General features: G+C 49.2%; 1 protein-coding gene across 1 annotated transcript in view; it reads left to right on the top strand.

Annotated features, from left to right (window-relative positions):
• WAPL (WAPL cohesin release factor) overlaps nt 1–17,076 on the top strand; it is a 1,736,851-nt gene that overhangs the window by 1,182,579 nt on the left and 537,196 nt on the right. Inside the window, exon 13 of the mRNA XM_069610766.1 lies at nt 9,689–9,864. Within this exon, the coding sequence (XP_069466867.1) occupies nt 9,689–9,864 (176 nt within the window). The remainder of the gene's footprint in view (nt 1–9,688; nt 9,865–17,076) is intronic.

Raw genomic sequence — 17,076 nt, 5'->3', positions numbered from 1 at the left:
GTCTGACTGCTCAGCCACAGCTACCAGGTAAATCTGGGTGGTACAGACTGCTACCAATTGGGTTTACTGCCAACACTTGTAGTATTAAACTTTTTGCAGTGGTCCCTAAGGGAACTGCACAGGTTTCTGCCTAACAGTCCAGGTGCAGGATGATCCTCGTCACACCGGCGTGGCCGAGGCAGATATGGTTCCCGGACCCTCTGGACATTTTATCGTCTCCTCCAGTCAAACTGTCGACAGACGCGGATCTTCTCGCCAGGGGAGGAGGCGCTATCCTACATCACGACCCAGGATCGCTGAACCTACAGGCCTGGCTCCTGCAGCACTAGAGTTCGGAGGCTATGATATCCCAGCGGACTGCAAGGAGGGACTTGGCAGGGCTTCCTTGACTCTCAAGTGCTATGGACATAAATGGAAGATGTTCTCTGTCTGGTGCCATGCACAGAAGATCAACCCTCTACGGATTACGGCCCCTAAAGTGTTGCTGTATTTGCTGTCGCTGGCCAAGGCGGGGCTGGCGCATGCCTCCATCAAAATTCATCTGGCGGCTATCTCCCGCTACACCAGAACTCTGGGGCGATCATTGCTGTGGTGCAACCGCCTGGTGAAGGAGTTCATGAAAGGACTGTTCCGCTCGTTCCCACCGGTGAAGGCTCTGGCCCCGGCGTGGGAGCTCAACGTGGTGCTGACCAGGCTCATGGGTCCGCCATTTGAGCCTTTACATTTGGCTCCGCTGAAATTTCTATCGTGGAAGATGGCGTTTCTTGTGACTATCACCTCCGCAAAACGAATAGGAGTGATCCAGGCCCTCTCCTGAAAGCCCCCGTTCATGACATTCCACGAGACGAGGGTAGTGCTGAGGACGCACCCCTCCTTAATGCCCACGGTGCTGTCGGACTTCCATCCCAACGAGCCCTTGGTGTTGCCTGTTTTCTTCCTGTCCCCTTTGCCCCGGCTGAGAGGACCTTGCACTTGCTGGATGTGGCTAGGGTGCTGAAGTTCTACGTGGACCGCACAAAGAGTTTTCGGCAGATAGCACCGCTGTTTGTGAACTTTGGCCCTGTGAACCAAGGCAAGGCCCTCTCCAGGCATCCATGTCCAGATGGCTCTCCAGCTGCATCATGCACTGTCACCGGTTGGCAAACCGACCATTGCCTGGCCGACCGAGAGCCCATTCCACCAGAGCGATCGCTGCTACTACGGCGTTCCTGTCTGGTGTGCCCCTACTGGACATCTGGAGAGCTGCTACGTGGAGGTCGACGCACACCTTCACAAGATTTTACTGTGTCGACCGGGATTCCAGAGAGGAGTCCATATCGACCAACAGTGCTGGGCAACCTGTTTGCTTGAAGGTGAGCCTGGTGAGGAGGTAAGAGATGCTTAATGATTTGCTTAATGTTGAGCCTTGACACCTCCCGTGGTGGTGCATGTGTGTACTGTTATGTATTCATGAGCATGTGAATCCATGCCAGACCCCATGCTGGAGAAGGAACAAGTTACTTACCTGTAACTGTTCTCCAGCATGGGTCTGGCATGGATTCACATGCGACCCCTCCCGCCTACCTCTCTGCGGCTCTTCTCTTGGTCCTACTGTCACTGTACGTGCTACTGTAAAGACTGTGGGGGGGGGGGGTCCTCTGTACTTCTGCTCTCTATATGGTAGAGCAGAGGCACAGAGGACTCCAGCCAAGATTCTCTATTACGATAGCAATGGACGAGCAATCAAGGCCTAGCTTGGCAAATATATACAGTTCTAAGTGGTACCACAATTATCAGATTTCATTGAAGTGCATCAACTGTACTGTTTAATGTCACACAAATCACTTAGTAAAGGTAACCAACAAAAGACATACGAGCAAAGCAGTTGGTTAGAACAATTGGCAGAATACTGGCCCCTACCAACTAGACACAGTTCTGTGTGGATATCCCCCCCCCCACCCCTCCAACCTGGGCAACCTGTAAAGTAAATGTATATCTCAAGCCCAGTCCATATATTGTTCTATAAGTCTTATTTCCTTCTATAATGGTTCTACCACCCCAATGTAGCTGGAATATCAGAGTTCGACGAGTAGTCGAAGGACCCTTCTTGAGCGTCTCCCTTTAAAGCAGGAGCCACGGATTGTCGAGATCCCTCAAAGAAAGTGAACTTGGCGTCGAGGCGGCAGCTTCGGTCCCAGAGGTGCTAGTCGACGACAGGGCGTAGGCGTCTTTCAAGGAAGAGGTGTGCAGAGCACCTCCATGTCGATTGTTGACTGCGAAGAGTTTGTGAAGAACTGTGGCCCAGCAAGGGCATCTAGTCGTCCGGCATGTCTACGATCTTTGGGTGGCAGGAAACCCACTGGCGGATGCTCCTCCGCACGTTGGCTGCCTGGCCTTCTACTGCTGGATAAGTCGGGCGGCGGTGCGGACGAGCGCGTCTGTGAATCAAAGGTATTTGGCAAAGGAGCGTTCCGCTCCAGTCGGCGGCGGCACAACATCAGGCGGTCCCCTCTTCTGGGCAACACTGCTTTGACGGGCCTCCAGCGGTTACAGCAACTAGTAAACCTTGGTCGGTGATGGTGTATGGAATGTCCGGTGCTGGTGTTCGTTCTCCTCGGCGGTCCCAGTCTCCGGTCGTCAGCCTTTCGAGGGTCTGACTTCCACGGCGCTTCGGTGAAGGTTAGCGGTGCTCAATGGTCTCTCGGAGCACGGGAAGAGGGCGCCTAACCAGGTCCTCTCACGGATCAGTCTCTACGGATTTCGGCGTAGGGAGACAGCAGTCAACCTTCTTCCGGCTCTGCTTCGAGATCAAGCGTCAGTTTCAACTTCAGCTTCTGAACGAATTCTAGCAGTGAGAGGCCCGCAGATATACTAGTTGACCTCTCATTCATTCTGCTGGGTCACACTCAGGCAACCAATCACTCAGAAGGGCAGTCAGCCCATCAACCATACAGTGCATTCAGGCCATACTCCTCCCTCTCAGACACTGACAACAAGGAATGTGTATTTGAACAAGTACCCATGCCCTTCAACACTCCACACTGCATTCATACCAGTTTCGGGCAGGGCTGTCTCAGTCATTGTGTCAAACACCAGATACCAGACATCCACAACAAGAAGTGCATATTGGTCACATGCTCCAATCACCCAGGTCCCACCCACAGGTTGTACCCACAACATAGTCACTGGGAAGGCTCCAGCCAGTCTGGCCTGGACTTCACAACAACACCATATATGGAACTTCCACCCAACAGCCAGTCAGGGGGAGGGGACAGAGTCAGGACTTCCCAGGACTTTGGGAAAACAATGTAACAGGCAATAGAAAGCAAGAGGCCACACTGGCCATCTTGTTTCCTATCAGGAATCAACTGATTCCAATGGCAGGGCCTGGGTATCCCAAAATGGAGGATACTCGGAGCACCTATCAAATTCAGCATGGAGCTGGCACCAGCCGATCCCTGCTCTGTGGGCCATACACAGGTGCCCAAACATACACTAGGGGCACAGGGTTGCACCCCCACCCATGGGTGCGATAAGGGTATCCCATGGGTCTGTACACCAAACCAAAAACAGGAAGAGCTGCACTGCCAGGAGTCCCACATGGACTCCTGAGCAGAAAACAATACAGGACACAAATGAAAAGGGACTACAGGACAAGGACAGGGCCTCCCTGTCCCTCCAATGCATTTCCAGCATCACAGCTATCAAATCTGAAGATGGCATCCAGAGGAGGGGCATAGGTAGAGGGGCAGTCATTGGCTGGGGGCAGTATGACCCAGAGACCAGTGATTGGGTATTAGGAGAACGACAGTTCAGAAACAAAACTGAAACAGATTTTGTCTTTTACCGAGGATTGCCAGCCTGACGACTGGGAATATTCATGAGCATGTGAATCAATGCCAGACCCATGCTGGAGAACAACAGTTACAGGTAAGTAACTTGTTCCTTACGTCCCGTCCCCTTTCCTCTATACTCTATGGGCGTCCCTTCTAAGGGACTGGAGACAGAACCTTTTTCACCAGAAATATCTTCTTCCCCTTTAAATTTAGAGGCGTGCGTGGTTGCGGCCCTGGGAGCATGCGCTGCCCGAGCTCCGCCCTCCGGCGCCACACCCCAGTCCCCATTACCGCATCAACTGGAACAGGCCGAATTCACCAGTGCTCCTGGGTTTGGCTTCGGCCATGTAATTCCATGCGCGGATACATCTTTGTCTTTTTTGTGTTTTTTGTCATTCAGGTACTCGGGCGTCACGCTGCTTACCAGGCGATTGTCGACTTCCACAAAGTTCATCAGGTGTCTATCCTGCGACAGGCTTTTCCCAACTTCAGACCCCTATGCCTACGTTGCCTTGGTCCAGACCACAGTTGGCAAGCTTGTACAGCGTGCAACGCCCTATCATTGAGGTGGCTGAAGAACAGACTAGCCAGGTGGAGGGAGCTCTTCCAGAAGTTGCCTCCAGAGGACCTCAAGAACTTCGTGAAACATCGATCCAGGCCCAGGGTAGGGCCTCTATTTTCCATCGCACCCCGCAAGGGGACTCCTTCCCACGGACTCACCCACGCAGGAGGGACCGCTCAGTTCCTTGTACCAGCACATGCACCGAGGCTGCTCCATTTACCGGCCTATAGGCCGAGGGATCCCTGGATCCTCCCGGTGACGGTGTTGAGGGACCGGAAGATTCTTTTACCGGGTCTTCACCCAAGGGGCTCTGCCCTAGCACCAGCAATACGTCTGAGGGGGCACCTAAACGCAGCTGTTCTTGCCCCCAGGCTGAGGGTGTCGCAGCTACCGGGTCTAGACCCGAGGAGCAGGGTAGGCCTCGCAATCCAGAGAGGCCGGACCGAGTGAGCCGAGCAACACGACGCAGGCACGTGGCAGGCAGCTCGACAAAATGGCCGCTGTGCCAGCCATCGACACCCCTCTGACACCATTCCAGAAGTTTAGTGAGGAACGAGTGTCAAGGTGGGACTGGCCTCAACCAGGTACGTGGCCTACAGTTGCTCCTTCATTTGCGCAGGGCATGTTCCCTCTGCGTCTGTACGGGCAGGGTATGCAGCGGCTACAGCAGCCTCCCACTACCACGTCTGTATCCCCTATCACTCCTTTGCCCTGTGAGGACAAGTTCTTTGAAAGGTTCCTCAGGCTCATGAAGTCCCCTCGGATGGGGCTTATCCTCAAGGATGGCATCAGAGACCTGCTCCCTCCAATGCTGCCGGCACCGCAGGCTCCGGCGCAGCCTCTGCCTCCGGTCCCCCAGCCGATTCCTCAGGCGGTTTTGTACCAGCCTCTGGCTCCGTTCCCAGTACCCAGGCCTCGAACTCCCGCTACTCCACCTACGCAGGATCCTCCTGACCCACAGGATGAGGACGACCCTGACATGCCTTCCTCAGCCAAGGCCTTCCACAAACATCTTGTGGGGCTGGCGGAGTATCTCGGCCTACCTGAACCCAAGGTCAAGCAACCGGCAGAGGGGGTGCTTGCTGAGGTCCTCACGCGACGCCCCTCTGCCAATACGGGAATTCCACTGCAGACCGATGTAGTCTCATTGGCCAAAAAGGGTTGGCTCGAGCACCACTCTGTCCAGCCGGTCAATCGACGCCTGGACACCAAGTACAGGCAGATGGAGGGGGGTACACTCTTGCGATCGGCCCATCCTCAGCCACACTCCTCTGTGATTGCTGCAGCATCACTATACTCCAAGCCTCAGTCATCAGCCTCCTCCTCGTCGACACTGCTAGGCAAGGAGGTGAAGGTCTTGGAGGCGTACGGGAAGTGGCTGTATTCCAACGCGTCCTTGCATCTTGGTCTGGCCAATGCCATGCTGACTATCGCTAACCAATGGTTATGGCGGTAAATTGCAGACTTCCTCCCGGAACGCCCTACGCAGAGCCAAACACTTTTCAAGGTGGGACTAGCTGAGGCCAAGCTGGTGGCGCAGGACCTCATGGAATCCACAGTGGCCCATATTGACACCTCTGGCCATGCCATCTGTATCAAGACGAACATGAGAAGGACAGCCTGGCTCCGTGCAACGAAATTCACCCGGACGTCCAGGAACACATATTAGACATGCCGTTCAGGGGGGATGGGGTATGCACCTCTTCCACTTTACCACGGACGAGGAGCTGGAGAAAAAGAAAAACCGCTCAAACGGCCAAGTTTTTATCCATCTTGACAAATACCATGCCCAAATCGTACACCAGTCACAGCAGCACTCCGACAAAGGGTGTACGTACGGAGGGTTCCGTGGCTTCCAGGAACAGAGGTCCAGGCAGCCTGACCGCTCGCGACTCCAAATCGAGGCAAGCAACAAAGAGTGGGGGGGGGGTAAGAGGTGTTTCCAGTCCCCCTCCTCCGCGACAGCCTCGGAAGGAAAGGCATGGCACGCCCCTCCGGGTCCACTTGTCTCCAGTGGGGGCAGTCTTGCTCTCCATGCACATGTCTGGTGCCAGAATTTCACGGACCCCTGGATCGTCTCTGTAGTATCCACGGGGTACCGCCTACCCATCCCAGCCTCTCCACCCTCCTCCACCCCCTCAAGTTGGAACAACTCCTTCTAGTGGAGATGCGGTCGCTCGTCGAGAGCCAGGGCGTGGAAGAAGTCCCAGCCTCCCAGCGAGGCTTGGGAATTTTCGCCATTCAGAAAAAGAACCAGGCGGGCCTGAGAGTTGTGCTGGACCTTTCCACCCACAAACTCTCCTTACCTCTGAGAAATTCAAGATGGTTACGCTAGCTTTTATAGCAGAGACATTGTGCAAGGGAGACTGGAGGTGCTCTCTGGATCTGAAGGACGCGTACCTACACGTCCCGATTTGGCAGCCCCATCGTTCTTTCCTACGGTTCAGGATCATCATGGGCTACCATTCCAAATACAAGGTCCTTCCTTTTGGCCTCGACTCGAGGGTCTTTACCACACTAATGAATGCTGTGGCTGCCCTCCTCAGAGCGCATGGCCTCCACATCTACGCATACCTCGACGACTGGCTCGTCAGGGCTACATCTCCGAAGCGGTTCACCACTCTTCCCAGGCCCTTAGGAACACACTGCACGATCTGGGCTTTTCGCTCAATCTCAAGACGTCGCAGCTGCAGCCCACGCAGACTGACATTATTGTGCCTCATCTGGGACACATGCTCCAAGAAGGTATTTCCGTCGGAGGACAAGATCTCGCCCATCAAGAGGGCCACCACTAACTTCCTCAGCAGAGCGGTGACCTCTGCATGGTGGTACCAGCATCTCCTGGGTCTCTTGGCGGCGGTCCTATTAGCCGGTCCACACACGAGACTGAGGAGGATTCAGCTGCACTTCACGGCTTTATGGAACCACTCAATCCGAGATGATCAACGTTCCTCCATCTCTCCACCCGGACCTCACATGGTGGTCCAGGGACTACAACCTACGGGCGGTTAAGCCCTTCCGGCTTCCCACACTGCAGGTCATCCTCACCACGGACTCCTCGCTCGAGGGCTGGGGAGCCACCCTGAACGATCTCTCAGTCCACAGCACCTTGACTCGACAGGAGCAGGAATACCACATCAATTGGTTGGAGCTGAACACCACCTGGATAGCGCTCAGAGCATTCCTTCCACTTCTCAGGGGCAAGGTTGTCCTCATCCAGACAGACAATTCGACCAGTATGTACTATGCCTACAAGTAGGGAGGCACCAGATCCCCTCCTCTGTGCAGACTGGCAATCAGCATGTGGGAGTGGGCCCTGTAAAACGACATCTACCTCACAGCAGTCCACCTTCCGGGGGAATCCAACCTGGAGGCGGACAGGCTCAGCAGTTTGGGAGCTGACAATTACGAGTGGCAGATAAATGACCTAGTTATTCAGGAGATCTTCAACAGATGGGGTCTCCCCCAGGTTGATCCCTTCGCCACCTGACACAACAAGAAGTGCACTCAGTGTCCTGGCTCCCTGGGAGACGCATTTCGGATTCAGTGGAACAGCATGACGGCATATGCCTTCCCGCCCACTCCGCCGATTCACAGTGATTTGCAAGATCAAGGAGTCTCGCCAGCTCAGCATCACTCTAATAGGCCCTTGGTGGCCGGCCAGGCCATGGTTCTCGGAGGTGCTCTGCCTCTCAGAGATGTCACCGATTTACCTCCCGACGGGCCCGGCACATCCTCTGGCGCAGGGTCCTCCACCCCGCGCCACAGAAACTAGCCTTCACAGCGTGGTTCCTGAGCAGGTAACGCTAAGGCACCTCAGCCTCTCCCAGGCTAATCTGGAAATCGTACAGGGTGCACGGAGCAAGGCTAGCAGGGCCCAGTATAAAAGTAAGTCTACCAGGTTCTGCCACTGGTCAGACGCCATTGAAATCGACCCAGTGGCATGTACTTTGCATGACGCGCTCTCCTTTTCGGCGCACCTCGCCCAATCTGGCGTGCAGGTGTACACCTGCTGCACTTACCTCGGGGCATTCAGGAATTTGGAGGAGGGGGGTCTTCTCCTCCTATCGTCAAACATTTGATGGTGCTCGCAAGGCTCTCCCGGCCCATCAGGAGGCCACACCCTATATGGGACCTGAACATAATCTTGGGCGCCCTGGTGCACAAACCGTTTGAGCCAATGGCGTACGAGGACATCAGGCTGGTCACCATTACTAGTCAGCTTCACCTCGGCTCGCAGTCAGCGAAATCCAGGCGCTGATCGCCTCAGAACCATATACTACCTTTCACAGGGACAAAGTAGTCCTGTGGACACAACCAGCATTTCTGCCTAAGGTGCCGCCTGTTTTCCATTTGAACATGGAGATGGTCCTTCCTATGTTTTTTGCCGATCCTAAGGAGGAGGCACAGAGCATTCTGCACTGCCTGGATGTCAGGTGTGCCCTGAATCTACCTTGACAGGACCAAGGGCTTCCGCAAATCTAATGCCCTGTGTGTCACTTTCGGCGGTGCAAGACCAGGCTATCAGGCCTCCATATCCCGCTGGATGGTCTCTGCCATCAAGGAAGCATACGAGGGCCAGCAAAAGCCACTCCCGGCGAACATGCACGCCCACGTAGTCTGGACCAAGGCAACAGCCATAGCATTCCAGCGCCATGTCCCTTGGCAAGTCATAAGCAGGGCGGTCTCTTAGGCCTCTCCCTAGGCTTTCTGCAAGCATTACTATTTGGATGCCGCCTCTAGATCTGATGCTACTTTCGGACAGGCGGTTCTCAGGAACCTATTTGCTGAAGGAGGGTCTCCTCTCCACCATGGGCCTACATTCACTTGTAATCGCCCATATAGTATGGAGGAAAGGGGATGGGACGTATGAATAATCGTCCCTCCTCATCTGGGGGCTAGGGGAAAAAGGGCAGTAGTGCTAAGGGCATGGGCGCAGCGCCTTAATATATACTGACTCTGAGGTCCTCTCTGGCGTGCAGCATCAGGCAGAACAGACGCGTAGCCACCCGGCCTCTTTGCGGCTTAAATATTTAGAACAGCAGCTGCACTGGAAGATAATGTCAAACATAAGGCATTTGTGGGAGGAACATCCATAAGAGAGAACATTACAGAGAGGTAAGTAATTTGTTCTTCTCAGGCAATAGTGCATTTGTTATCTGCAAATGCTTCTCAGCCAGATAAATCTGCCTTGTGCATGTATTACTTTTCCATGAGCTAATGCTCATGGGCCAAACCTTGTTTTTTCCATTTTTGATCTAATCAATGCATAGTGCTTTCCTAAGAATAAAATGTTTTGTTCCCTCTGCAGAGCTTTGCAGCATTGTGAACAGTTTGTCCAGCGATATAATCGAGCTGAAGATAGCATCTGTGTTGTAGACAATACATCCCTTTCTCTGTGTACTGTAACCAACCATGTAGGCAAGGCTGTGGAGGACTGCATGAGGGCCATTATTGGAGTTTTACTTAACTTAACGAACGATAATGGTGAGTCCTTTGTTGCCCACATTTCAATATTCAAAAAATGCTGAGCTTCTGTACAGGACAGTACTGATTGGCAGGTATGTGTGGGGGGGCTTTATCAGGGTTGGGCTATAATATTTATACTCTTGCTTATTTTGCTGATTGGATTTCTGTATTTCATTCTTGTTTCAGGTTAGTGTGAAGCAGAGGGAGCTTGCTTCACATTACAGTTGGGAGAATCATAGTTGTATCCCTGTGTAGTACAGTGGTTGCCTACATTGTTTCTGATTAGACATTTGGGGTCTGCAAAAATCCTTTTTCTAACTGCAACATAGTTGTTTCATCTTCCATTTCATCGTTCTTCACAAAGTAGTATTATCCATTAACCTCTCTGGATCTTTTAATTCAGAGCCGCATTGTTTGCGTTCATCTTTGCTCTGTTGCTGCTTTCTTCGCTGGTGTCAAATATGATGTGTGGGTAGTTTGGTTTGTTTGCAATTCCTTGCCTCATGGCATCTGTTAAAGTAGCGTTTTCACTGACATCTAAGCACAGCCACTGGCTTTAGTGCTTGACTTTCAAGTTATCACCCCTTTTACACTGTGTTTCAATTGCATGTAAGGTTGATTCTACTAACCATCTAGAGTAATTGTCATTGACATTTCTGGTGTCAGCCGATAGACAATGTACTCTTTGCTGCAACACTTTACCCTGCATATCAAGACTCCTGTCGCCTATTTATTTGTTTTCTAGCGCAGACACACATAAAAGCAAGCTGAACTACATCACTGCAAACGTTTCATGGTATAGTGCTAGAGGCAAACCACAGTGTAGCTCTACAATGTTTTAGCCATAATAGACCTAACGTCAGAAAAAACACTTTACAGGCCACTCTGTGCCATCCCCAAAATTGTTCCAGATGCCTAGAGATTTTCTTTGCTGTGTTTGAGTTTGTTTGTACGTGCGTCCCATCCCGAGGATTGGGCACACAACTTTGGAAAAAGGAAGCAGCTCTGTCAGCTGGGTTTAAACCTCCACCTGTGATATCCTTAAAAAATATATATTTAACGATTACTGTAGCCTAAACTGGCATACAATTAGCAGTGTCATGGAAATGTGCGCTATGGATTGTAATTAGATGGGTAGTTCACTACAGGCAGGTGCTAAAATTGAAGGAGCAAAGTGACCACCTACATACTGGTTGCAATTATGCATGACTTTTTGTTCACACTGATGGCATCAATTTGAGGAAACGGAAAAAAAAATCTATAAAATAAGCAGATGGTGAAGTAGGTCAAACTTGGGCTTTGTGATGGATGGAATGACCATCTCTAGCACTCCATGCAACATATCAACTTGGTCATATTACGGCAGGGTCGACTGTGTTGAGGGCTTGTCGATTGTGGGAGCAAGAGATTTGGTTTGCCTGCTCCAATTGGAGAGTCGGTGCATTCACTTGCCCCTCCAGAACTTTAAATGGGCCTTCCCCCGAAAGTCTCTGCTTTTCGGCTGTGTTGAATTTAGTAATTGTTGTCCTAAGTAGGCAGACAACCATAGTTCGATTTATTTTATTTTTTTTATTTATTTATTTATTTATTTTTTTATTTTTTTTTGCATGTTCAATTTTCGCTGTCACAGACATCCTCTTTGAGGATTCTCTCCTAATTCCAAGAGGGATAGAAGCAACTTTGAATTTGCCGGGTTGCCGGCAACTCAACCTTGTGACCTGGAAACTCGAGTGAAATCTTGTCTAGATGATTCAGAGGTTTCTAACCTGTTGGAGTGGTATGGGCATTCATCAAGCTCTGTAGATCACAAGAATGAGTGGCAGACCTCAGGATGTGGCAATATCATATTTTTGATTATGGAAAGGCTGTCACCAATTCATCCAGTAGACCAGATGGGGGATGATGGGATTCTGTCTATCTGTATTTTACAATGACCTGTCACATCAACATAATTATATATTCATGCTGTGTTTTCTAATTCTAGTAGAGTTATTTTTACGTCCACGTTGGCAAAGTTTTTCAGGTATACTCTGGTGACGGTTTAGAAAAAAAATCTAGTGTTACGAATAGTTCCCAGCAGGTTTCTCCTGACTCTGTGGTAGTGGGTGCAAGAGTCCGACTTCTCTTTAGAGGCGATGAGGGTGGTCATTAAGTGTTGATATCACTCACATATGCAAACTCTAAAGCAAAGCTCACACAGTGTAATACCGTAACTACATGTTAAATTTAAGTGTTAAGAATTATCTACATTTATAGATAAGCACTTTACAAATGCAAAAGTGTATTAACAGCATTTATGTCCCTCAAAATAAAAAAGGCCATATGCTTGATCAGTCCTTCCCTAATCTAGACATGAGTGTTCAGAGCCAGATGGGGCCACTGGGGGTACAGTGGCCAGCTGTAGGCAGTACAGGATAAGGCACACATTGTAGTAAATTCAGAGTTCCAGAGGAGATCTTCTTTAACAAGTAAGTACAATACTTTATAGTTGGTAAAAGGGTTCAGGGACTTTGTAGAAGGCTCCCTGAATGTGTTGCAGCATTAGGCCTGGGTGAGCGTGGATGAGGAAACTCCCAACTACACACATTAAACCCCCCCTCACCACACAGGAGCGACAGAACTACTCCAAGTATAACATTGATTCTCGCAATACCTCAGCAATGAAGATGTTGCAGGCAGACACCCTCATGATGCAGCAGCTACAGGACCCGGTCACTGGATTCTTGGTCTTCAGACAAAAGAAAAAACACAAAGGGATTTTGCAGCAGCAGTCGAGTGGAAAGGCTCACAGCAAATGATTCTTTGTTGCTTCTTGCGGCTCTCTGATTTTGGTGCCCTTTTCAAGACACCAGATGAAGAATGGTTCTTCAACGATTCGCCTCGCTTTCTTAGTCCAGCACTCTGGAGAGGACTTAAACGAGTGGAATCTTGCTCCTGGAGGTCCAACACGAGTCCATCAAAGCTTTAGGAAGATTTGTTCTTCGGAAGATGATGCACAGCACCCAGGATCGAGGTCCCAGGTTATTGGTGGTTTGCAGCCCAGGAAGGTCCCAGCTTGTCGTGGGATGGCTCGGTATGCAGGTCTTCTAAAGACTAATTGTCTAAAGAAAGGAGACGACCTCTTCGGGTGGCATCTGTCGCATGGAAGAAATGGTCAGCACAGCAACGGCCACTCAGCAGGCATCTGTGGTCGCTGGAAGTAGCTGCATGCGTCTTTTCTTCTTCATCATGGGATTCTGCTCTTCTGGTCGTCTTGTCTTCAGCCCCAAGATCACCCAGTATCCACTTTATCTAGCTTCTCATCTAACATTTTTATGTTACCCTTTTCTCACTGAATGGCTGGTGGCAGTGGTTTCATTTTAACTACCGTGGTTTGTCTTTACCACGGGCTGCGTTACGCAGCTGCAGTTAAGCACCGAAGGGTGCCATTTTTGTCGAAATGGCCCGGTCTTCTTTTTTCGCCATTTCTTTGTGGAAAGGTCCTTCTTGAGACTTACTCTGCACGACAAACCAGGTTTGGTCCCATTGGTTGGGGTTCAGGGTGTCTTGGGTAGGCAGGAAGTGAGGGAGGTGCCCGAAACTCCCTGTGCTTAGTCTCCTAGGAGACCCAGATGCACTCTGTGGTGATTGGCCGGCTGACTGTCTGGCAAGGACAGCCACCTTGCCGGGTGACTGACAGCTAGGCTGAAATTAATGGGAGAGAACTGAATAAAAGGCGAGGCCTTTGGCTTGGAAGGCAGAGTCGACCACTGGACAAAGGAACCCAAGAAGAACTTGAAGAGGACGTCTGCTGCAACTCCTGGACTGTTGGTTTGCCCGGTGAAGCCCTGCTGCTGTGCTGAAACCAAATTTAAATCGTAAGCTACCTGGACATCCGTCTCAGAGCTGTTTGAATTTTTGCAGAGTTGGTGCTGAAAACCGAATAGCCAGGGAGAGGAACACCAGATTGTGTGCCTTGCTTTGAAGTTTGCCAAGAGCTCCAGGAAGATCCTCAGGACTCCCAGGAAGCAGGAATGACCAAGCCTGAGCCCCTTCAATAGAGTGTGGGATCCCAGAAGCAAGGAAAGTCCATCTTGACAGCCAGACACTGCGATGCTGCTATTTGCGGTAGTCCAGAGGAGCTGAAACACCGAAGTGCCACTTGTTGGAAAGATTTCCGGTTGTGATCGGTGACCGTCCCTTTGCAGAGCAGGAGTCCCCAGAAGTTCTCCCTCTTGTCCCCACGACTGAGGCCCAGAACAGTGAGATCTGCAGAGCTGCACAGGAACAGAAGTCATCTGCAGCACCTTTCCTTCAATACAAATTTACTGTAAAGTCTGAGAGAACATAGCCCTCATTGTAGAGTTGCTTGAATCTTCTACTGCTCACAAGTCTATTCAGCTTGTGGCCCTACCTTTTGATTCTTTTTTTCTTCAAAGAATTTTAAAACATTGTTGAAAGACTTTTCTACTTACCTACCAGAAGTGCTTCATCCTATATAAAACTTTTGGCCATTGACTTTGGTTTAGCCTGTTGTACTAAATTACTCTTCTTAGGGGATCCGGAAGTTTTTGCCTGCTTGAGAATATTTGTGGTCTCTCGTTGTTCTAATAACCTTTACCAACTCCTAACAGTATTCTAAATACCAACCGTAAGATATTAATGTCCCCAGCCCCCTAGCTATTGAAATCACCTGAGGGTGTAGGTTGTGCCTGTGGTCCATCCCTAAAGGGTCTTTACTGTTTTAGAAACTAAGAGTGTACAGTATTGAAGTGTACGTGTTACTTGTTTATTGCTTACTTCTGAATAAGGCTTATTCTAACTGACACATTTATAATTGTTTATTCAAGAAACTTGGTGTGTAAGTATTTATTTGAATACTTGTCACTGTGAATCTCTAACTCCCCTGCTGCTCACATTGACCCCTCTTCAGATGAGCCTGGCTGCTCAACACGCTACCAAAACTGTGTAGTACAACCTTATACCAAAGGTTGGGTTTCCTATACCTGTAGTCAGCGTTGTTTGTAGTGTTCCCAGAGGGTACTGCATACAAACTTTGCCTAACAATGTGCCTTGCCACTGACCTAACCAAACTCTTAACTAATCGAATTCTTTCACCCATGGGATTTTGTAGTTCTTGCCCTACGTAGAGGGACGTTTTGTCGTTTTTCACCTCCATTTCATTAAAGCATATTTTTCTGCCTGGACTTTTTTAAATCAAGTGAATTTGTGAATACGGTTTACAAAGTGATGAGTTGTTGCAGGGCACGGGTTGTCTGTACCATTATCACAGTATCATCTGCATGTACCAGTGTAGAAAGAATCCATTACCAATTTTTGCGGCATCAGCCCCAGAACGGAGAAGGGCGTTTATATGTAATGAGAAAAGAAGTGGAGCCAAGACACGCAACCCTGGGGGGCTCGCAGAACATTTGGAAATTCTGCCATACATTGCCCCTTTGAGCTACAATCTACACAAGCCAAAGTGAATCCAAACAAGGTGTATCCAACAACAGTGCCAGGCCGTTCATGGATCAGAGTATCCGTCAATTTAAGCATATTAAATTTATTAAAGGCGGTACTAAGCTAAATTATTGGGTTCCTGTTTAATATACGCTGAGTTGGCAATGAATAAATATACTTTGAAGATCTGCTTGTTGGTGCCAAGGCCATGTCGAAATCCCAGTGGACATCAGTTAAAATGTGGTTCGCCAATAACCTGGATTCCAGTTTTGCCAAAATTACCCACCCAAAGATTTTAAAATGGATGGGAATCCAGGCAGGAAATTGGCCTACACGCTGATGAATTATCTCTCCTCCCCTTTTTAAAAATTGGATAGATTATCGAAACTCAGATCTCCAATTGTGGCATTAAAGAACAAAGAGGGCCCAAATACGATTGACAGGGATACCATCAAAGCCTGGGCAATAACTAAGTGCCTCCCTATTGATGACCTTAGCAACCTCCTCAGTTTATAGTGATTGCAAAGAATGCCAAAGCATCGAATGCCTTGGCATCTAAAAAAAAAAGCAACGAAAAAAAAGCCATCAAATGCTTTTTTTGCTCCATTTTTTTATTGTGGGGGGGGTCCCCAAACCCTTTTTTTACCCCTTAATACCCATTATAATTAAAATTAAACCTTTACCTTTAACTTTGAGAAGAATGCATTCAATGCTTTTTTTCGATTCATTTTTTTCGATGCTTTGGCATTCAATGCTTTGTATTCGATGCAATCACTGGATACCAACCTCCTCAATAGAAATAAAACATACACCAGACTCAGCCCTGCATTTGAGCATTATGAAGAAAATAAGTCCGGCTTTTTCTCTATCGAAATGTACATTTGAAGTGTATAAAGAAGAAAAATGTATTACCCAATTATGGTCCTCTATATAGTAGTCTCTAGTCCAGAGGAGCCACGATGATAAATCGGACTAGATGAAACCAATTCCCACTATTTCTGGGGTCCATTGAGGCAGGTGCCACCTTTAAGTTCTGACCAAGCCAGATTATCTAGTTCAATTTATTTTAATGGTTATAGCTTTTTTAAATAGGCTGATTTAGCTTCTGCAATCGGACTGCTACATGTATCTGTTTTTTCCAGGGCCTTCAAAAAATGCACTCTTTGCTGCTTTACAGGTTTGGTGAAACTAGCCTTTTGCGCTATTAAAACATGCTGTCACTTTTCCTTAAAAAGGTTTGACAAATTTAACATCCGATCTAAATATGTTAACATAAAATTTCAGTAGTGGTGAGCTATAAGACAAAAAGAATGAAGATGTGGGGTAATAAGTACTTTGTAACGACTGACATCACAGTCCTTCCATCTAATCCTACTATCATGGGCTAGTATACCCAAAGCAATATGAGAATTGGTGTTTGGCAGAAGAGTGGCAGGATTCCAAGTTATTAAAAGCACTACAGGATGGTGGTTGCTGAATATCTCCTCAACCACTTTGAAGTCAACTCGAAGGGGCAATTTATTTTCCGAAATGGAAAAGGAGTTAAAGGTCGAACCCCTTCAGGATTTAAAAGTGCACTTTCCTGGGTTATTTGAAATAGTGCGACCCTTAAGGGCACACAGGTCCCAATCCATCAGTGAAGCATGAAATTAGCTCCCATTTAAATAAACACCACAAATGCTCATAGAAGGATGCTGGAAACCCAATGTTGCATCTTCGATGTGGTCATACAGATGTCCTAGAGGACAATTTCCTAGGCTCAAGTTAAAATCGCCTCCCAGAATTATC

The sequence above is a fragment of the Ambystoma mexicanum genome, chromosome 8 (genome assembly GCF_040938575.1).
Source record: "Ambystoma mexicanum isolate Mex_15411 chromosome 8, UKY_AmexF1_1, whole genome shotgun sequence".
Lineage (NCBI taxonomy): Eukaryota > Metazoa > Chordata > Amphibia > Caudata > Ambystomatidae > Ambystoma > Ambystoma mexicanum.
The sequence above is the reverse complement of the archived record's forward strand: the minus strand, read 5'-3'. Positions and strand labels throughout refer to the sequence as shown.